The sequence below is a fragment of the Carassius carassius genome, chromosome 8 (genome assembly GCF_963082965.1).
Source record: "Carassius carassius chromosome 8, fCarCar2.1, whole genome shotgun sequence".
NCBI lineage: Eukaryota > Metazoa > Chordata > Actinopteri > Cypriniformes > Cyprinidae > Carassius > Carassius carassius.
The window spans coordinates 13,589,643-13,610,344 of record NC_081762.1 but is presented as its reverse complement, the minus strand read 5'-3'; the positions used below and the strand labels follow the sequence as shown (position 1 = coordinate 13,610,344).

General features: G+C 36.1%; 1 protein-coding gene across 1 annotated transcript in view; it reads right to left on the bottom strand.

The window, feature by feature from the left end:
- csmd3b (CUB and Sushi multiple domains 3b) overlaps positions 1 to 20,702 on the bottom strand; it is a 423,699-nt gene that overhangs the window by 177,676 nt on the left and 225,321 nt on the right. The window contains exons 7-10 of the mRNA XM_059556241.1: positions 16,736 to 16,813; positions 9,090 to 9,177; positions 7,729 to 7,853; positions 503 to 624 (exon numbers count right to left, since the gene is read on the bottom strand). Of these exons, the coding sequence (XP_059412224.1) occupies positions 503 to 624; positions 7,729 to 7,853; positions 9,090 to 9,177; positions 16,736 to 16,813 (413 nt within the window). The remainder of the gene's footprint in view (positions 1 to 502; positions 625 to 7,728; positions 7,854 to 9,089; positions 9,178 to 16,735; positions 16,814 to 20,702) is intronic.

Genomic DNA, 20,702 nt, shown 5'->3' with positions numbered 1-20,702 from the left:
GATGGCAAAGCTGAATTTTTAGCACTCATTACTCCAGTGTTTAGTGTCATATGATGCTTTAGAAATCATACAAATATGCAGATATGTGCTCAAAATACTTCCCCTTATTATTATTTTTTATTTATTTTCTAATAATATAAAACATTTTTACTGTCACTTTTGATCAGTTTAATGTGTCTTTGCTAGTAGGAAAAAAAGATTTTCTAGCGATATGAGTGAGTAAATAGTAATCGTGAGATCTCAGTATCATGTGAAAGATGGAAACTTTATTGGACAAGTTAAATATAATTGGGTGATTTCTTCAACAGTATTTTAGACAACATTTTTTGCTTATAATTATGCAATTTAATTCTAAAAGATGCCTAAAAGTCATTCCTGTCAGTGACGCTTGGCTTCAAAATTTAAACCTGTGAATGTGCCCAGTAAAATAACGAAAACTTTAAATGTTATAGAATATAACAGTCATTAGAGCATTATCATCAACACACATCTTTGCTCGTACCTTGTTTAGGTTGCTGGCTGTAATGATCCACACACACTGGGAGTTGCTTTCATACTGAATGGGAAAATTCGGTGAGGAGAACGTCCCTGACGGACCTTGAAGATTAGATCCACAAGTTTTCACTGTAAAGAGGAGAGAGGGATAAAAAAAGAGAAAACAGTGATCACTGAAACAGTGAAAATCAGGAAAGTGTCTTTTCTCTTCAAAAACATGTCAAAGTCTCAGATAATTGGTTTCAGCTGCAGTCAGCGGCCACATAATGTTTTTTTGCTATTGATTCAATAATTAAGTAAAAAAAGTCTGCGACCCTATCTCTAGGGATTGAGTTTCACTTACCCCTCATAATGTTTTTGCAGGGTTTGCACGGCTCATATTGGAATATAAGCCACAAGCCTCCACCAGTCATCCATGACCCTCTTAATTTGTCAACGATTAGCAATCCAATCAAATCCTCAGATGACTAACTTCATGCCGGCTAAACGAGTTAATTCGAAGCAGGCCTAGCCAAACACACTTGGGCCTGATTCGTCATCTTAATATAGAAAAGTCAGTTATAATTTGCCAAGTAGACACGCTCTGGTGTTTCTCTCCTAAAGCCAGTGACAGTGATATCTAAAAATTGACGGCTGCAGGTTTACGCCTTCTCAAATCCAGCCTCTTGTATTTTTGCTGCATTTATCATGGTTGATGTCAAAGTGACAGGGCTTTGATGAAAAGACAAGGAGGCATTATCTCCAATGGCAGCAGGTTTCACTATCGGCTCCTGACATCTTGATTGCTTTTGAAAATGAATAACTCATTATCTCAGGCAAGCGCAGGGGATCCGTGAGGCTCCTTCAGGCCCGAAAGCATACTTTTCCTCTGAAAGTCATTCTCTCGTCAAGGGGCTCCTAATTAGAGAAATATCCTGTGACAAGCCCTCTCCAGTCATGCATCTGTAATAAACTTTAGCTTGAACTGATGAGGTGTTTGCGTGAATCACCTATCAACAGTCATAAGGGAGACATACTAATAAACATATGTGCAGCCAGTGAGAGCTGAGGGCAAAATTTGTGTGTATGTGTTTATTAATAATAACATATTATGAAGCTTGGCAATTTATGAACTGTTAACTCATGTTACAGATGTATCTTGTGACACATATGCATTACATGTACTGTATAAACACACACACACACACACACACACACACACACACACACACACACACACACACATTCAATATTTCATTTTGGACAGCAAGTGGTACCAAAGTACAAAAAGTGTTCATCATACAAAATTGAATCTCAATGGCTTCATGCTCTCGACAGCCAATAACTCACTATGCTAAAAACATTGTGGTTGGCACGAATCATATTTATCCCTGTTGAAAGCAATCTCTTGTTTAATGTAGTCTGAGTCACATTTTCTCATATTTTTCACAAACCAATTTAAAAAAAGGGAATGTTTAAAAAAATAATGCATGGTATTTTAAAACATTTTTCCCTATATTAAATAGTTGGCTGATAAATAAAGTAAATGATTTAAAAAATTTTAAAATACACACATACAGTATATCTTTTTTCAGCATATTAAATAAATAAACCAAAATAAACAAAATCTTTGTATTTAATAACTAAGCATATAATAATTATGCTAATAATTCAAATAACTGTGATTAATTCAACTAGTCTTTATAATGATACAGCAATAATATCATATTTACTTTACATAACACATATCTCACATAGTAGTTTTGTTTTTACATTTCCATCTTAGGTATGCACGATTATACAGTTACTTCATTTCATTAATTTAATTTTACATTGTATCTTCCCAACTGTCCATGACCCCATCAGAACACATTTCTGGGTCACGACCCTCCAGTTGTGAACTACTGTCACATATTAAGAGGTCTGTTCTATTAAGGCTTCAAACCCCCCCCCCCCAAAAAAGGAGGGGAATGCTAAGGGAGGATGTCAGGTGTCAGACCCAATAAATGGATGAACTAAAATTTATGATTAACTGAACGTACCCCCGGGATGTAAAAAAACATAGATCCTGGCAATTTTCTGCATGATTTCATGTAGCATCTTCTCAATTAGTTTGTGCAGCCTGTAGCTTCAGGAACAAGCAGGCACCCAAGTGACATGAAGGTAGTGATTTAATCGAGAGCTAAAGGTTAGGTGCCCGCTGAGAGATAGTCGCACAAACTTCACATGTGTGCGAGAGAGACAAAGTTGGGGGCGTGGATTCATGCAGAAACACATTTCTCATCCATACTGAGAGGGTTCTGGAGTGGATAACATTGCAGGGGGATGGGAGTTTTGTATGCCTGCGCAGTAGGTGGTTATGTTCTCTGAGCGTGTATACTCCCAACGAAGAAGGCAGCTGTCCAGATAACTGCAGACACTCCTTAACACAAATCTGACACTGCTAGCAAGTTACTCGAGAATCACAAGACGATTTCTAAGTTATTTGTGGTAAAAACAAATCCAACATCTTTCCAGCTTACTCTTCTAAAGCACTGATTTTTGAACAGTTTTTTGTTCAATATCTAGTTTTATGTTTATTCAACAATTTATTTGACAATGAATCTGCTAAATGTAGCAGATCAAGCAAATTTGACAAATCAATGTTTGACAATGTGAGTGACTATAATACTCATAAGCACAGACCACCTATTGTATAAACATATTTTATATATACGACTCGGAATCGCACCAGACACAAGGGTGCACACAGTGATAGCCTGAGTTACTCTACTGGGAATGACTTCACTTTGGACAGTGACTCCAGTGCCCAAGCCTCTGTTCCTTTTTTGGACCAACAAGCCCCTCTTCGATGGCCCCTCTTGACGGGGCATTAGGACATCAAAGAGACCAGCCATGACAACTGACTCTGAGTTTCTAAAGGAGGCGGTAATGATAATTTCTTCGGAACTGTCCGATGATCAATTGGTGTTTTATCTAAAGGACTATCATTTGTTCCTACTAGTGGTGTGAATATGTTCTGCCTTAAAGTGGATCTGTTTAAATGCTTTAGACAGTTAAAATTACATTACTTCTTTTCCAAATCGGCTCCCTGTTCTTTATCTAAGACTCTGTTCAGACCTAGGAGTATCTTCTGTCCGACTTTGTCCAATCACACGATTCAAACTTTCTGTCGTGTGGTAGAACAAGATGTTTTAAAATTCTTTGTAGTTTCGAACATGGATCATGTGCATAATTTGTTGTCTAATGAACTTATGTCTGATCCGGATCTTAAAAAAAAAAAAAAAAAAAAAAAAAAGTTTTTTAAACAATGCCAAACCGATTGGTTGGATATTTTTATATTGTAAGGATCCAATTATGCCCATTTTCTATATTCTTCAGAAAATCCACGAAACATTGATTGATCCTCCTGGCCGCCCTAAAATGGCACAAACCAACTCTCTTTTATCTCGTTTCTCTCAATGTGTGGATTAATTTATTAAACGTTTTGTGCAGAAAGGACTTTCTTACATTAGAGATTCCACAGATTTTGTTAATAAGATCTCTGTGTTACGAGTTCTACCTGATACGGTGTTGTTGTTTACTTTAGATATATCAAGTTTTTACACCAACATTACTCATGAAAAGGGACTAAATGTCTTGAGATATTATCTTGCAGAATGTGTTGAGGCTTCGTTTCCACCATCGGACTTCCCAGTCGAGATGGCCTCCTATGTTTTAAAATATAACTATTTTAGTTTTGACAATGATTTTTTCCTTCAAGTGAGTACGGCAGATATTTCTTAATTAAAACGCTAGCCCACATTTTGTCAACAAACATTTTCAGTACTAATTTAGTTGACAAAATAAACTGCTCTCTGACGTGTTTTTTCTGTCTCTTTGTTCTATTTATTGGACAATAAATGAAAGTACATGCTTCTGTTTGTTTTACCTTCTGTATTTCTCTCTCCATCGTGTTATCTCATCTCATAATGTCTCTTAGTCCTTCCCACTTTTCTCAAGACGCGCGATACTAAGAGCTACAACACTGATGCGGTGTACACAGAGTGTCCATAAACAATTCACAAGTCCATCCCTGCTGTTATTCCTGTCGCTAGGTCTCAGTGTTGTTGTACTGTTCTTACATACTAGTGACAACGACTTATGGACAAGCCGGCAATTTAAGAGCTCAGGGAAGTGATCCAGAAAGCTACATCAGTTCTCACAGTGACGTATATCTGCGCATGCTTGTGCCTTCCCTGACAGCTCAATTACGGCCTGCTAAATGAACGGCCTTGGCTTGGCTCTCTCGCCTGTAGCAAAGCAGCCAGAGAGAAATTATCTATAAAATTAAAGGACAGGATGAGCAAACAATTCGTTACTTGGCCAACGATAGCCTGTCACATTTTATCCCACCTTCACTAAACAATGACAAGAACTCTTGCTCGCGAAAGACTGACGTTTATTACAATCAAAGCTAAATGCAAAGAGAAAAAGAGAGAAAAAAACTAAACTAAGGATATAACTTGACTTGACATTAATGTGACTGCCTACTGTGATTCTACCACTACTGAATCTTTTAATTCAACAACACTGACATTTTTCAGAGGGGGAAAAAAACCCAGTATAATTCAGCTTTTAGTTCTAAGAATCAAGATAATTGCCCATCGCACCAGATATAACATCCAGCTTTATGTATCCCTTGAATATCCAGCCATTTTTGCTGTTTTACACTTCCTGACATTGATTCCGACCTCTGCAGGGAAAATGGGCCAAGTCAGCACCAAACATAAAGATTAGGAGACTCCAAGACATTGGAACAGTCTATACTGAAAAACAATCGCCACCCAGAATGATCAATTACATCATTAAACCTCGAACACTGTCCCACACCTTCATTTTCCTGCATGCTGGAGTCTTTAAGCCACAAAACTCATAAATTCATCTAAACAAACACAAACTCACATTAATAGTCCATCTCAGAAACAATACCACCTATATAAGGGCACTCGTCCTTCTACAACTAGACCAATTGCCTTTTCTAATTTCAAGAGAAGAATTACCGCACTTGACTCAATACACAATAACAATTTTTAATTCTCTGTCTTTTTCTATTTGCTGATAAATAAACACAAAATGAACTGCTATGACAAACTGTAAATTGTAAATATATCACCTGTGATTTCCCTAGGTGGCCACTTGGGGCCGCACTCTTTAGTTTTGCTCATAGAGGTCCATGACACCTGCAGAGTATGTTGGCATTCGCTTTCAGATCAATGACAGTTGCTTGGCTAGTGCAGAGCTCTCTGGAAGGTTGAAATCTGCCATCTTTGCTCACAGGCACTCTCTGTTCCAGACAGAAGTTTTTGAGCCAATAGTAGTAAATGCCAATGTGACTACTCTGGAATTGGAGAAAAATGATGGCCTGACTGGCTGATGGCAGCACAAGAACATGCAAGCCCTTTTTCATTAGTGGCTATCCAAAGCTGTGACTGAAAAGAAAACGTTTTAAGAGATTGGCCTGTAATCTAATTAAATACATAAGCGAGGCACATAGTAACATGACCGTATGACAGATTAATATCCCATGTTATTATATCCAGTTGAATATTTTACATCTAATTAAAAAACATGCAAGATAAACTAAAACGTCAATAAAAAGCCATTTATAAACCTTGTCGTTTAAAATAATGATAATTTTACATGCATAGTAATTCTGTAGCTTAACATAAGCCACTCCACAGGTCAAAACAATGCAGGCTAATACATGATAATATTCATAAGAGGAAATTATGTAAATGACATTGCATGGAAACACATCATTTGTGCAGTTTTACAATGTTCCCACCCTTGCGCAACTGGGATTTAAAACTGGCTTGTCACTTCTGCTGGAAAGCTGAACATTAAAAGATGGAGCAAGCTGCTAACTAACAGATTGGAGAATACAATGATAGCAAGATGCCCTTGTTTTAAATAAACACTAAAAGCACAGATGATAATTAACTTAATGCTATGGCCAAATGAATTCATACAGTGCTTGTTTAATTAAGGATAAGTAACAAGTTAACAAGTTAAATAAGTAAAAAACAGAACATCCAGCGATCCCTAAATGCTGATGAAAGTGTCCGTGCCACTCCACTTCATTTTGAGCTATAAGTAAAGTGTCCTGAACGATGGAAACAGTTCAATTTTTGTTTGTTTGCCTAGGGCAGCCAACTGACACTTAAAGCCATTAGGGCTGTGAAAAGCTAGAAGTCACTGCTGGCATGCAAATTCTGCTCTGAATTTTACTAGTTGCCATGGCAATACTATCAGATCCAGTAGAAAAAAAGTTGATTAGTAAGCTTGTCACAAGACAACTGCAAACACTCCCAAAATTAATTAATATTACCCCTTCTAGCAATAATTAATCTTACTAAGTATTCATCACTTTACGATGGCTGACCCACATTCACAAGAGAGGCTGACAACCTATATAGAGACTGTGTAGGTTTCATCTTAAAAGGATAGTTCACCCAAAAATAACTTTCGCACCCTCAAACCCATATGGCTTAGTCTCTTCTCTGGAACTCAGAAGGATATTTAAGTAGAATATTAAAGTTGCTCTTCTTCCATACAATTCAAGTGAATTGTAACCAGGTTTAGCTGCTTAATGTACATAAGTACATATTTAAATATTATGTGCAGAGATGTATTTGATGTCAGCCATGCAAAACCCATAGGTTCTTACTTGTAACATGACTGAAGTGACACATGTCATATCAAAATATGCATAAATGAGATTTGAGGGCAAGATTTTTGCAACTCTTAATTTCAGTACAGTACTGCAGTACCTTTAAAGGGTCAACTTTGTATCTTATCTTTTCCTAAAAGGTGAATATTAGTCATCGCAGCTCTTAAATGCATCTTGAGAAAGAGAAAGAGAAGGAGAGAGAAAGCGCACAGAGCTGAAGGGCTTGAATAAAGCGCATTAAGGTTTAGATAAAAATACTAGTGGATATGTTATGTGGAAGGGTAAATAAGGTATTATGTGACTGTCTGTTGTACATCTAAAGGTACGTTTTCTTCTATTTTTTTCTGAGAGTGTATTGTGTGTGTTCATAAAAGTTGGAATACAGTGCACAAATTATATATATGCCAATTTTATGATGCTTTTTTGGAACCTTTTAGAGCAGCCTCTGATACTCATCCACTTTCATTGTATGGCAAAAAGCAGCATGAACATTCTTGACGGAAACATACACAGATGTTCAGTGTGGTTTGCAATAGACTCACCTCTACAAACAGGTCTATGATCAGTCCATGCTGCGAACACCTCCGCCACTCTCTGACACGTGATGCTTTTGGAGCCCTGGAGAACGTGGTCTTCATCGCAGGTGAACTGGGCCGTGGCACCAATACTGTAGGGATCAGGACCAATATGCATGTGTGCACACACAAAGGATGACAAACAAATCAGATCCAACACAAATCCATTAGCACAACTGAATAATCAGGGTGAATGCCGTATTTAATTTGATGCACATAGAAATGAGGCATTTATAGCTAAAACCACAGTTCAGTGGGTTATAACATTGTGTACGATGGCAGCAGCCAGTCTCAGAAAAATACTGTTCGTCTTCCCCCACCAAAGAAAATTCTAATTTCAAATGAAATATACCATCTACTCTCAGTTCTATGCAACACACATACACGAATAAGTTTGAGAGAAAAGTATTGCAGCATTCACAAGAGGGGAATAAATAAATGAAAGGATATCAAAAGAGCGTCTCATCCTCCCTGCTAGTGTACAATCAATACCGTGGTGCTTCTTTATACTTTATAAAAGTCTAGTTTGAATCTTCCTCCATTCCTTCAACCTATGGTTGAGCAGAACTCAACCAATCCACTCAGCAAGTGCAGACACTTTCACATTTTGACAATCCTACACCTTTAAGGAAGCATGTTGCACAATCTTCTGTGTAAAACCCTCTGCTAACAAACATCAAATGAATTTGCTGGGGTTTTTCTGCAATCCTAAAGCCATGTTACACAAAAACCTGAAATAACATCAGTGTCACACTTTGAATCGACTAGCACTAATTAGCGGTAAAGCCATGCTCATATGGTCAGCATCCCTGTGGAGCTGGTATTAACATGACATTGGGAAAGTCTTGGAAGAGCTTGATCTGGAGAACAAGATTTATATGCACTGGGAGTGCGAAACAGAGGACACTACTAGAAGATATTCAGATATTACAATATTAATGACGAGTATCTGTGTAGAAGCGCTGTATCCATAATACAGGTTTCTTCTAAATTAATATGAAGGCAGACTGTACATCATCCCAGTTATTACACAACTAATATTCAATACTGTATGTGGACATTAAATACTGACTTGAGTTGAAATGATTTAACTTGTCTGCATATAATCTTAAAGCTTCTGCTAAAAAAACACTTCAACAATATTACAGTATTTTGTCTGCAGTATGATTGCGAATGTTAGGAAACATCAGAATATTGTGACTGACCAGTAAGAATGTAATTATTAGCATCTATTGCTGGCTTTCTTGGTGGAGAATGCAGGAATAATGGTCACCAGATACCTTCTCGTGAAGCCATAACCGGAACACACAGTACCTAAGTGTGATTACCTAAAGTCGTTGCCAATGCGCTTGCCGTTTTCAGGTTCCCCCGGGTCTGGACAGGAGTTAGAGGCCTGTTTGATCCCTCCTTCGTTTACTGCGAATTCAGAGCACAGTTTAACATTAGACCCATTCATACGGATATAAACATCATATCCTCATGCAAGTCTCATGCAAACGGTTTCACAGAACTGCTGACACTAGAGGAGGGGCAACATAAATGTGAACACAGACAAAGACACACAACGCACACATCCTCAAATGATCTAATTGATAACTTAACATATCCCCACAAATGACTCTCAGTGCAGTTGCCGCTTTGTAATAGTGTGACTACTTCATCGAATGTGGTATATCTGCCAAATCCCAGGCTGTATTAACAGCTTTTCATGCTAAATTAAGGGCACACTTTATTATCAGTAGCATTAATAGAAGATTAGAAAATAGTTTGGGGGTGGGGACTATCTTAAGAACTTGAGAAGTGATTCAAGTGCAATATGCTGTTATGCAGAAAATAAATACATATCTGTATATATTCTCTAAAAAGGCTAAGACTGAAGATTAGAGTGGTTGGCATGGGCCATGTGACTAGTCTGAAGATGAGCAATTTTGATCACTTTCTATCTGGGGTCGAGAGGACAGTGTCACTTCTCATTTTCCAACTGAGTGAATGTGACTTCAAATGCAGCCCTTTACACACACACTTGTAGGCATATAGTGTGATGAAATGAATGCACAATTAATATTGCATTTAACCATGCAGTTAAAATATGCTGATTACTACAAAGAGAGGTCTTAAGATAATGCAAAAATACTCACTATCATCAGCATGCACACAAGCATAGCACTGTAAAATGAGAATGACTCCCTGTATTCAAGACACTCACTTTTTTATGCATCCTGAACTATTAAAGAAGCATCAATGACTCTACAGTGCAAATGCAGTATTTTAAACTTTTTAAAAAATTTGTACCATCATAGTAGTTGTACATATCACCATGTTCTTTAGTGGATGCATTTGCATTTGTTCAACTGTCCCAAAAACTTTTGATTCTTAAGATAATCTGATAAGGAACAGTGGCTTCCTCTGATTTCTGCTTACTGATTCAAACTTGTAAACACCTGCTGGATATAAAATGGGGCTCAAGATGTCCTGTCTCTCCAGAAATAGCTTACTATTGAATAATGGAAGTGTTATCTTGCCACAGGACGAGAAACTCTCTAAAACTGAAGGATCCTTACTGATTGTGTAATTTATTTGCACAACCTGCCCCTGTTGTTTTAGTAGCAATTTACAAAATTATGCAAATGTTGGGACAAAAAAAGACTTAATTTAAATACTCATGATGCAGTGCCAGTTTTTCTTCTGAAATATTGCATGGTAAAGTTCTGCAGCTGTTTTGTGAATTTATCCCACAGGTCAAGGGTAATGACATACATTTAATGTCAAACAAATGGACAGCACAAGACGAGAAAATACATTATTCACGAGTTTCTTAGTTGTAAAAACGGTCATTGAGTGTCTATAAGAAAAGTAAAAGACAACAAGTAGAGGAAGACAGACTGATATATTGTTCTTGATTCGTCTCTCTCTCTCTCTCTCTGTCTCTCTCTCAAGCAATTGGAAAATTAGCCCCATTTTATGCGGCAATTCACATCAAAACTGTTAGAACTTTAACTTCAACATTATGTACTTTTCTGCAAAGATTGTCAATCACCTCAACCTGTTTTTCCTCCAAGTATCCATTTTCATGCTTTTTACCGATTTAATCTGGCTTCTTCATTAACTATTAAAGGTTCTGGAAAGGTGCAATGGGAAAATGGAGCATATGCAAATGTCAAACCAATACAAAGGTTGATTTTGTCAAAGCATGGGTGAAACTGTGACTAACATCAAAATGTGATTTTCCTGTATTTTGCATAGCTTTGAACACTGAGATACTCAGCCCACACTGTGACTAAGTTAATTATCATTTATATTCATGCTATTAATCCATGATTACTATTTCAAATCAACTCCCACTTTACCTGCCAATTAACATGTAAGTTTATGGATTTTTTATCAAGATTTTGGGCTAATATGTAAATTAATGTACAAGAATTGATTTTATTTTTTCTAAAATGTAGTTTCAGATGGCATATAATGTCACACTACAAGACTTTCCAAAAGTATTTTATGTCAACTACGTTAACACTTTTATTTCTCTCTAAAAAGCCTATTTTAAAACATTACATAGTCAGTGTCTTATTTGGCATAATTTATCCATTGATGCTTTCAAATTATTTTGTATTACAAAAGAACTAATAAAACATGGTGTCTATGACATCCACCTGCTTGCTCTAAAAACTGGCTATTTAACTCGGGAATCAGGAAAAACTGCTCGACTTGCCAGAGTTTAAATTGAATGGAAAACTCCAGGATGTGATGAATGTAGACTCATATCGGTGGCGACAACAGCAAATAACAAAAACTACGTGTGAGGAAATTAACATGTTGTGCTTTTAGACAGACGAAAACAGACAGTTTCTGATGAATGTCTGCAATATGTGAGATCGGGTTAATATTATCACTCTATCTATCTATCTATCTATCTATCTATCTATCTATCTATCTATCTATCTATCTATCTATCTATCTATCTATCTATCTATCTATCTATCTGTCTGTCTGTCTGTCTGTCTGTCTGTCTGTCTATCATTTCTTTTCCTAATCCACCATTCACCAGTCCAAACATCCATTCAAATAATGATTTGCCACTGAAAATCGCCACAACCCTGAATTTCAAGAAAGGAAAAAAAAGTTAGCATGTTTGATTCAAAATCAGCCTACATTGTGAAACATTCAATAACATGACTGAGTGTGGGAGTACTGTGAATGTGTTAAAAAAAGCATTGTTATATCTGCACACATGTGAAAGGTGTATTTAAAGACATGCGTGGGATTTAGGTTTCATTTTCTTGCTTGTGAAGCTAACAAACACTGTGATACTTTGAGCCCTTGAAGTGCACTGGATTGTACTCTGCTTGTATAAGAAAACTGACACAACATTAGATTTCCTTCTTATTCTGAAAAAAAAAAAAAAAAAAAACATAAAAGCCTTGAGCTTTTCTTCAATCCCAGTCATCTGATTGATCTTTTTTTTATTTTTTATTAAATTAACTTTAATGTATAGTTTTCAGTAATTTTGTCTATTAAAATGTCAATTTTGTGCTTAAAATTTAGACCACATTTTACTGTGTAATGAGGCATTCAGTGATATTGTCTTTGGAAGGGCTGACTGATATCTTGATCGTATACATTTCAGAGAAAGCTTGATCAAATTTGGCCCTGCTTTTGGATATGAGCCAGTCCTGATTAAAACAAAAAAAGCCACTAAAATGTGATTAAAATGCCCAAAATCAAGTCTTTGTAGCAAGACAACTCTCTCTCCTATCTCACCTCACTTGTAAAAATGCCTTGCGATTTCCTCAGTTTTCTTTTATTTTCAATGTCAATTAGTCATGATTTCTACAGAACCATTTGTTCTTCTGATTGAATTTGTGACCAGTTATAGTCTGATGTAATTCCTCTACCTTCAGCTGAAACCTCTTCATTGTAACTATAACTGAACATAATGAACTCTCCTGGAACTGAAAAGTGGGAAAAGTTAGTAAAAGTACATTTAAAATAGTCACACTAGAATTTATCTTGTTAAAATGTATTGTTGACCTTTGTGATTAAGCCTTTCAGTAAGAAGAAAAACAATAAACGTTTTTTTTTTTTAATTTTACAGCTGCAGTGTTCTTTTAAAGCTACAGTACACTATTTTGAAAAAGTTTAACTGCATATAAAAATGGATTGAAGTACTAGTAAATATAACCGACATTAATGATAGTGATTAATGATAAGGATGTTTTGTATTAACTAAACTAGTAACATCCCAACATTAGTCTCTTTTTCATGCACGAGTTCTGTTGCTAAGAAACATGTTCTTAAATATTTAATACATCAACACATCCACTTAAAAACAGCAGCATTTTGTTGAAGAAAATGATGAAAACTAATAGGACCCAACTGGCTGTGAAAAAAACAAAACATGTTGAGGTCAGGGGACTGTCTTGGCTTTTAACTTGCTGTTTTCTTCTAATGGGCTCTGAGCTGAAGCATCATGTTGCAGTTTTCACCATCCATCAGCCTGGGAGAATTTAAGCCTTTCTGTGGAAGTGGGGGGTTATTTTAGTGCACTTCTTTTTTCCCCCCCAGGTCCTCCTTTACAATTATCCCTCTGCTATGTTTAGAAAAGTTGCCTTTTTTCTCACATTCAGGGCCAGTGGAGTATGAAACCTACAGGGCTTATAGAGCTCAATCAACAGTCAGAGAAGCAGAACTCTCAGTGAGACCTGTTATTCTCATTCCCTCAAACTTACCCTCTGTCTCTCTTTCTCTGCATTCCTCTAATTCACACAGACAAATACATACCCGCACACACACTCTTGATGAAACACTCTCTAGACATTGCATCTGACACAACACAGTCAAGCACAAACGCAGTCATAAATTCAAACCACACACATCCCTAGCTTAACTGTCTTTAGTCTGTGATAGGATCTGACTGGTAAATAGAAAATACGACATTGTCAGAATCACATTCACTACCTTGCACAGTATAAAGTGTATTCTACGAATAAGGAAGCTAATTCTGATTAAAAACTTATAAGCATATCGCATAGACATTTTTATTGTTAATTTATTCATATGTGGCCAATGCACAAACAAATCAAAAATAAAACATAGCTTTATATAGATACTCAATGCTTCATGCCCTTTCTTGGACCTCACAAACATGCGTCGGGAAAAAAATGGGGCGTTCAGGTGAACACATAAACAGGGCGAGCAAGCGAACAAGCTATTAAACATGCAGTCACATGCACTCACTTCCCCATGATGTCATGCCAAATTATTGACAAAATGTGTTTTCACATAAAGAATTATACCAGCTGGTTTGACTGTAAAACAGATAAACATGGTTCAAACTAGAAAAATGTTGAAACCAATTATATGGGCCTTCATAATTTATTATTAAAACACTTGCCTTAGGCACATATAGGCACTAGGAATAAATAGATAAATATGAATATAAAAAAATAAATATTTAAAAAAGAAAACCTCCATAGAGTTTTGCAGTTTTGGTTTATTACTGAAAACAGATGGCTAACACCTGGGATATCTGACTTTAAATAAAGCTGAGCTGTTTATAGGCCTGAAAGGTATGTTTACTCAAAGAATGATAATAATAATAATAATACTAATCTATAATTATTAGGACAGAACCCTAGAAAGTGGAACAGGCACACATTTTTTTCAACTACATCTTTGATATCAGCGATTTTTAGTTTTTTTTTTGTATTCTGCATTTGAACATTTATGTGTTTACATAATCACGTCTCTTGAAATATTGCTACTTAACTACAGAGAAAGCATAAAAGGTCATTGATTGCTCAGTCGACTGTAAACATCCCATCTTAATTCTTTTAACTGCATGATGTCATGGAACACCAGCATTTCCGAACACATTTTGGTCCTACCAGAAAATGCTTTACGCTTCAGGCTCATTTGCTTTCTAACACTAGGTTCTGAATGCAACAAGGCAAGCTGCATTAACAATGAAACAAAATGGACTCTCTTTTCTAAGCACATGTTTAAAACATATTCCAAAAGCATTAGAGAGGAGTCACTAGCTGTTCTGTTTGGCTTCTCTTGTCTCTACTTGACATGTAAGTAGTACAACTGAAGTACAGAGTTCAATTTAAGGTCATTTTAATAGGGATCCATGAACAACACAGTGCCAGAAGCACTTTAAACCATTACACCCAGCACTATAAAGTCTAACAAAAGACCCCCAACCTGCAGGTGTTTTTGACAAAATGCTATAAATACAAAGTATGTGAGTGGGTATCTTTAGTATAACAACCCCATAGTAATATATTCAATGCTAAACTGTACTGAAAGCAATTTTACGCATTTGTTTTTGCAAATTCTTTTCCCATCTTATGAGCCAGATTTCTGATAGCCTTACTCTACATCTAAAATGCCACACTGCTTCAAATTCCCTCCATAGCTATACAAGTAAAAAGCTAATTTCACACAGAATGGAAAAGGCCTGAAATTATGGAAGGGTTGCTTACAGTGCATTATTCACAACAATATATGCAAGTTACAAGTAAAATAACATAATAGTGGATATTTCTCGTGTTTGACAGCTGCAATCTAGCTTGATAACTTTCACAATGGGTGCTAGATCAGAGCCGCATGGTGCAAACATTGCTCACTGTGTTGTGCTGTTGATGGACGGACAGACTGCTGGTTTGGAAATGGCAAGGGAGATTGGTCATGCAAGCAATATCGGCAGATAACGATCCCCATATAAAGCAATAATAATAATAATAAATTGAACCTAAATCGAAAAAACATGGCACTCTGACAACAAAAATACACAAGAAGAGCACAAGCAAACCAAAAAAGAAAAGAGTCATTTAAAACAAACATGACATTGTTGAAGATCATTGCAGGTGTTTAAATATTTGGTCAATGGGACACATGCTTTTGTTGTTTATCTCAAGCTGAAGTGACTGAAGTACTGCATATCTTCAGCTAATTTGCAATGCTGGACTGTCTTTTGGGGGGGAAAAGTGCTTTCTAAATATTCCTCCTCCATTTTAAAGTGTAAGTTGATACATTCATAATAAATTTAAGGGCAGTGGGTTTCAAACTGGGGTCCAGGGACCCCCAAATGACTTAAACATTTTAATTCAATTAAATATAATTACAAAAAAAAAAAACAATTATTATTATTATTATTATTATGTTTTTAGAATTTCATGCTTACTATTTTTCTCACACAGTGTAAATAGGTTTATTGTATTTATTTCATACAGTAATATTTACCATTATATTTAGAAATTATTGGCATACAATGTTTAAAACCCCCTGTTTTAGGGATCTGAAAGAGCTATTGAAATCTATAGGGCTGGCTCCATCTTAACTGTTTTTATAATTGAATATATACTGAATTAACTAGGTAGTCATTGAATGTTTTTTATGTTACAGAGAGGTAAATGCATGTCAGAGCATTAAAGTGAAGAAACATGAATTTAAGTTTCATTAAGTTTAATTAAATTACACGATTATGCTTAAGTGAACTATGCTCCTTCAGTATATGTCTGATGTCTGTTACATAACTCGTAAGGTTAAACATTTTCTGTACTTAAACAAATCCATAATTTCTGATACTAACCTTTAAGATAAAAGGCCATAAAACAAATCTTTGTTTTCGCAAGTAAAATGAAGAGAAGCTAAGGCAAACTAGATGTTGATATAAAAATGATAGGAATTTATGACTCATGAAAAGAGTGCAGATATGGCGAGACACAAGGTCACTCCCTCATTACGGTGTACAAATCACAATTTTACGGTAAAGTGTTAAGCAGTGGGGGGTTAAATTAAATAGTCCGGAAACTTCTGCTTGTGAGATATTCATGGGAACTGAAATCCATCTCTGATTTCGCCAATAAATGCATGATGATCTTGCAATGATCTTAAAGTCACTGTTTGCTGTAATCGACTCCAAACGAGTAACACAGGTTTACCATAAAATAGTAACAAAGGGTAGACTCACAGATAGAAAACTTGTTGCTGTTGTCTTTGCCAGGGAATAATTTTACTCCTCTAGATTTGAAATCTACAGACCTTTTCACTAGTTAAAGGGGACAAAATGAAACAAAAAAACATGAAATCAGGTGAAACAGGTTTTAAATAAACTTGTAAGCATTGGAAAATAAACCATCATCAAGCGCATGAGAGAGAAGAGCAGAAAAGTATAGCAGTGTCAACAAGGAAAAAGTGAGGAAAACAAGATTAATAAAGGAGTGGAGGGACAGGACTTCTGTTCAGTTGTCAACTTTGACAAGGGAAAGTTTTCAGCTTGCGCTGCATGTCTACACCATTCGATGTGAAGCAGACTTTGTCTAATGCTTCTGTGAAGTATTTTGGGCCACAAATGTCTGCCAAGGTATTCCTACTGGGGGAAAGTGGCTGTTTGACATGCATGCAGACAAATGGCACGGTCCTTAGGGCTAATTCAGACAAGCATGTAGCCTATCATGTCAAAGGTCAAACAGAAGTCTTGTTGTGAATGCAAAAGCTCATAATAATAATAACGAAGATGAGGATAATATTAACTAGTCCACTCTGAATATTTGTTAATACATTGTGGAAAAAGCTCTATTTGCATGAATGCATTTTCTTCCCTTTGTAAATGGTGCATGCCATAAACAAGCTAACTAATAAATGCATAATGAGTGCAAAGCAATGTAAACAATTCCTGGTCATCACATTAGTTATGGGAAGACCGACCTGAAAATGAACCCTGGCTTTGCCATCAGATGCATAGATGTGACAGTGACTAGAACTCAACAGCCAGGTTAAACAGACGGAAATGAGACATTCCATAAAATGTGTTATATGAAATTAGTGTGATTTTCTGTCAGTAAATTAGTCTTCTGTCATATGTAACCATTTGAACACATGGAGCTATAAGCAAACAACAGCCTTCATTTTTTACTTTAAAACTGCATCTGCGATATTATTGGAAATTGGATTTATTATTTTTTTTATAGAAAACAACTGTTACCTCCATAATAGAGCTGTAAATGTTTGTCTCTTTTACTGAAATGTGTCACAGGGAAAAGAGAACATGTTGGGGCTCTAAACTCTGAGAGCCATGCAAATACACATTTTACAATGGCTTTACTTCCTATAGAGATGCTTAAATATTGCATTTTTGATAAAGAGGGGCCTAAATTTGACAATTCAGGCAGTCTATGAATATGAATGAAATACAATGTTTGCCCACCCTTACATAATCTTTTTTCCAAACACTGTTCCAAACATTTGTAACTTCATTTTTCAGAAACCCATTGAAAGGTCCATATGTTTCCCAAAAATCACATTCAAGAAAGTCCAATGCCAAACATATGCCCAAAAATTTATAAAAATAAATAATAAATAAAACTGACTACAAACTAAAGAATATTTGAAGCCTCATGTGTAAAAAGTCAGAAGTAGCAGATCAGAATCATGTATTAAACTCACTCTGGAGCAAAACTGACAAAATGACAAATTTATCAGGATTTCAGAGTACACTTACAAAGAATATGAATTAATAACAATATTAACATCTGGGAACAATACATGTTAGACAATATTTGAGGCCTAGTGTTGCTAGATATACAAAATATAAATGACTCAATATGTACTTTATGTTCAGTTCACAGCTGCAGCAAAGAATTTACAACACAAGTAAACCAGGTCAACATTCTAGAGTGTTGAAAAGCAGTAATGCAAAGCACGCATTTTTCTTCAAGACTTGCATTAATGATTCAGTAAATTCTGTTTAGTATTTGCACTGTAAAGTTATCTAAACCATCATTTTAGAAGTGGTAATACTTTTAAGCAGGATGATGGTCCTTTTTTTAACTAAACTGAATGCACCCCTGTATATCTGGAGGAAGCTGTTTAAGAATGATCTGTGATTATAACACACCTACAGTATCCAGTCGAAAATGGAATCATTCTATCAACTCCTAATGGAATCTCACTTTCATTACTGAGCACCCATTAACCACCCACTGGATCAGCCCATCACCATAAATAAATAAAAACCAATGAAAAACTGATTTCAAAAGCCTTCAACATGAACCTATTTAGCATTCATTTGAATATGCTATTGACATAGACACACCCAGATCCAAAGGTTTAGTAAATTATTCTGTAGACGGAAATTTGCTCTGGCACCTGTTTCTACTTAAAAGGTTTATGCTGAATAAATCATTTGACACAATGCCTGCAAATGAGATGCTCTGCAAGTGACAAGACATTAAAACTGAGGAAAGGACTGCTGACCTTAGTCAATGACATGACATTAAACCACTTTTAAAGGTACATTAAAACACACTGAAATTACATACATAATGCTAATTTCCATAATACATCCTTTTTGCTATCATAAGAAAAAAAAACAAAAAAAACAAAAACAAATCTTAACTATTTTCAGCTGTCGCACATCATCCCATTAACACTGGATGTTCTATCATTATAAACTTGAGCAGAAACACTGACGTAAAATTGTAATACATTCATTTTTGGCAGAAACGGGCTATACACCAGAATGATGATGATGGCGACACATTTCTGTTTTGAAAACGAAAGCCATTTTTCACCAGTTATTATCCCAAATGATGTTTCAGCATGTCTTTCAATCATTTTAGACATCTCAAGTAATTTGCTTATCGCTTCTTGAGTATCACAAATGGCGCAAAATGTTGTACGCCATCAATAAAACTAAGATCAGGCTATAAACACACCAGACAACGCATTAAAACACAAACTCATTCATTACAATTGCAGACCAACAGCCGGGATGCAACATCAGCACTCTGTATATTGGCAAATTCACATATGTATGCTAAATACAGTATATTCTAATGCACTGTAAAAGAAGCCGTTTTGCATTCCTTCTACCACAAATATGCATCTATATAGGCAATAAAGACCAAGCTTTCCACAATTACTGTCAAACCAAACTTTTCTCAAATTCTTTATGGTACCAAACTGACATTTTACATCTATAATTAGTCATTTAACATTTTCCTGAGCCTCCACACGTGTGACAAAGGCATTTCAACACCTATTCAGGCTAAGAGCACTTTTCAAACACTAATTAATTTAAAAATCGAGCAGCTGTCAGCAGCTAACCAAGGTCAACATATTCATGGTTTCTTGGAAATGACTGCTCCACTGAGCTGCACAGGATGTGATTGGTACAAATCAAATCTTCAAATCTTCATTGCAAGGGACTCATCAACTCAAACCCAACTACTTGTGATGGGTTTTTCTTGTTCCTGCAGTTTCGCACCTTCACCTGTTTGTACCATTGCGAAGATTTCCAAACACAATCAACAAGCTACAGTATCAAAACTCCAGGTGAAAGTGCTTTCAATCCGCTTTGCCTTTCATTGTAAATGTACATGGGCTCTTCCAGGTATCTTTGATGTGATCTCCGACATATCCTTGCATTGCCACCTTATCTCTGTGCCGAGTCCCTTGGCAACCTATCCCCATGTCCATCTAGTCAAGGATAGATTACAGTAATTGTTTTCTGCCCTGGATGTCAGATTATTAGCTGGACCAAAGTCAAGTGTGGATCCTGTGCACCATTTGTTATCGGATAGGAAAAAGTGATACTATCATATTTCCCTGCCATGAAATTGACCTTCACCTCCTTACTGTCAGGAATGTGAGGGCAACATTACATAACATCTCAGTTATGACTATCCCAGCAACAGGGCCACACAGGTTTAGCATCTGATTAGTATTCTTATGGTTTAATTCAAATAACAATTTGCTGACCTGCTTGATTGTGCTTTTCATTAAACAACTGTATCTAATAAAACTGTTAAGATAAATGATGAACAGAGCAGAAGTATAATAATAATACTTGCAGAATACTTGCCACTTTCTGGCCATTACTTCATCTGAAAGCCCTCCTGAGTGAATTCTGACATAACTCTCGGATAAATCTCCTC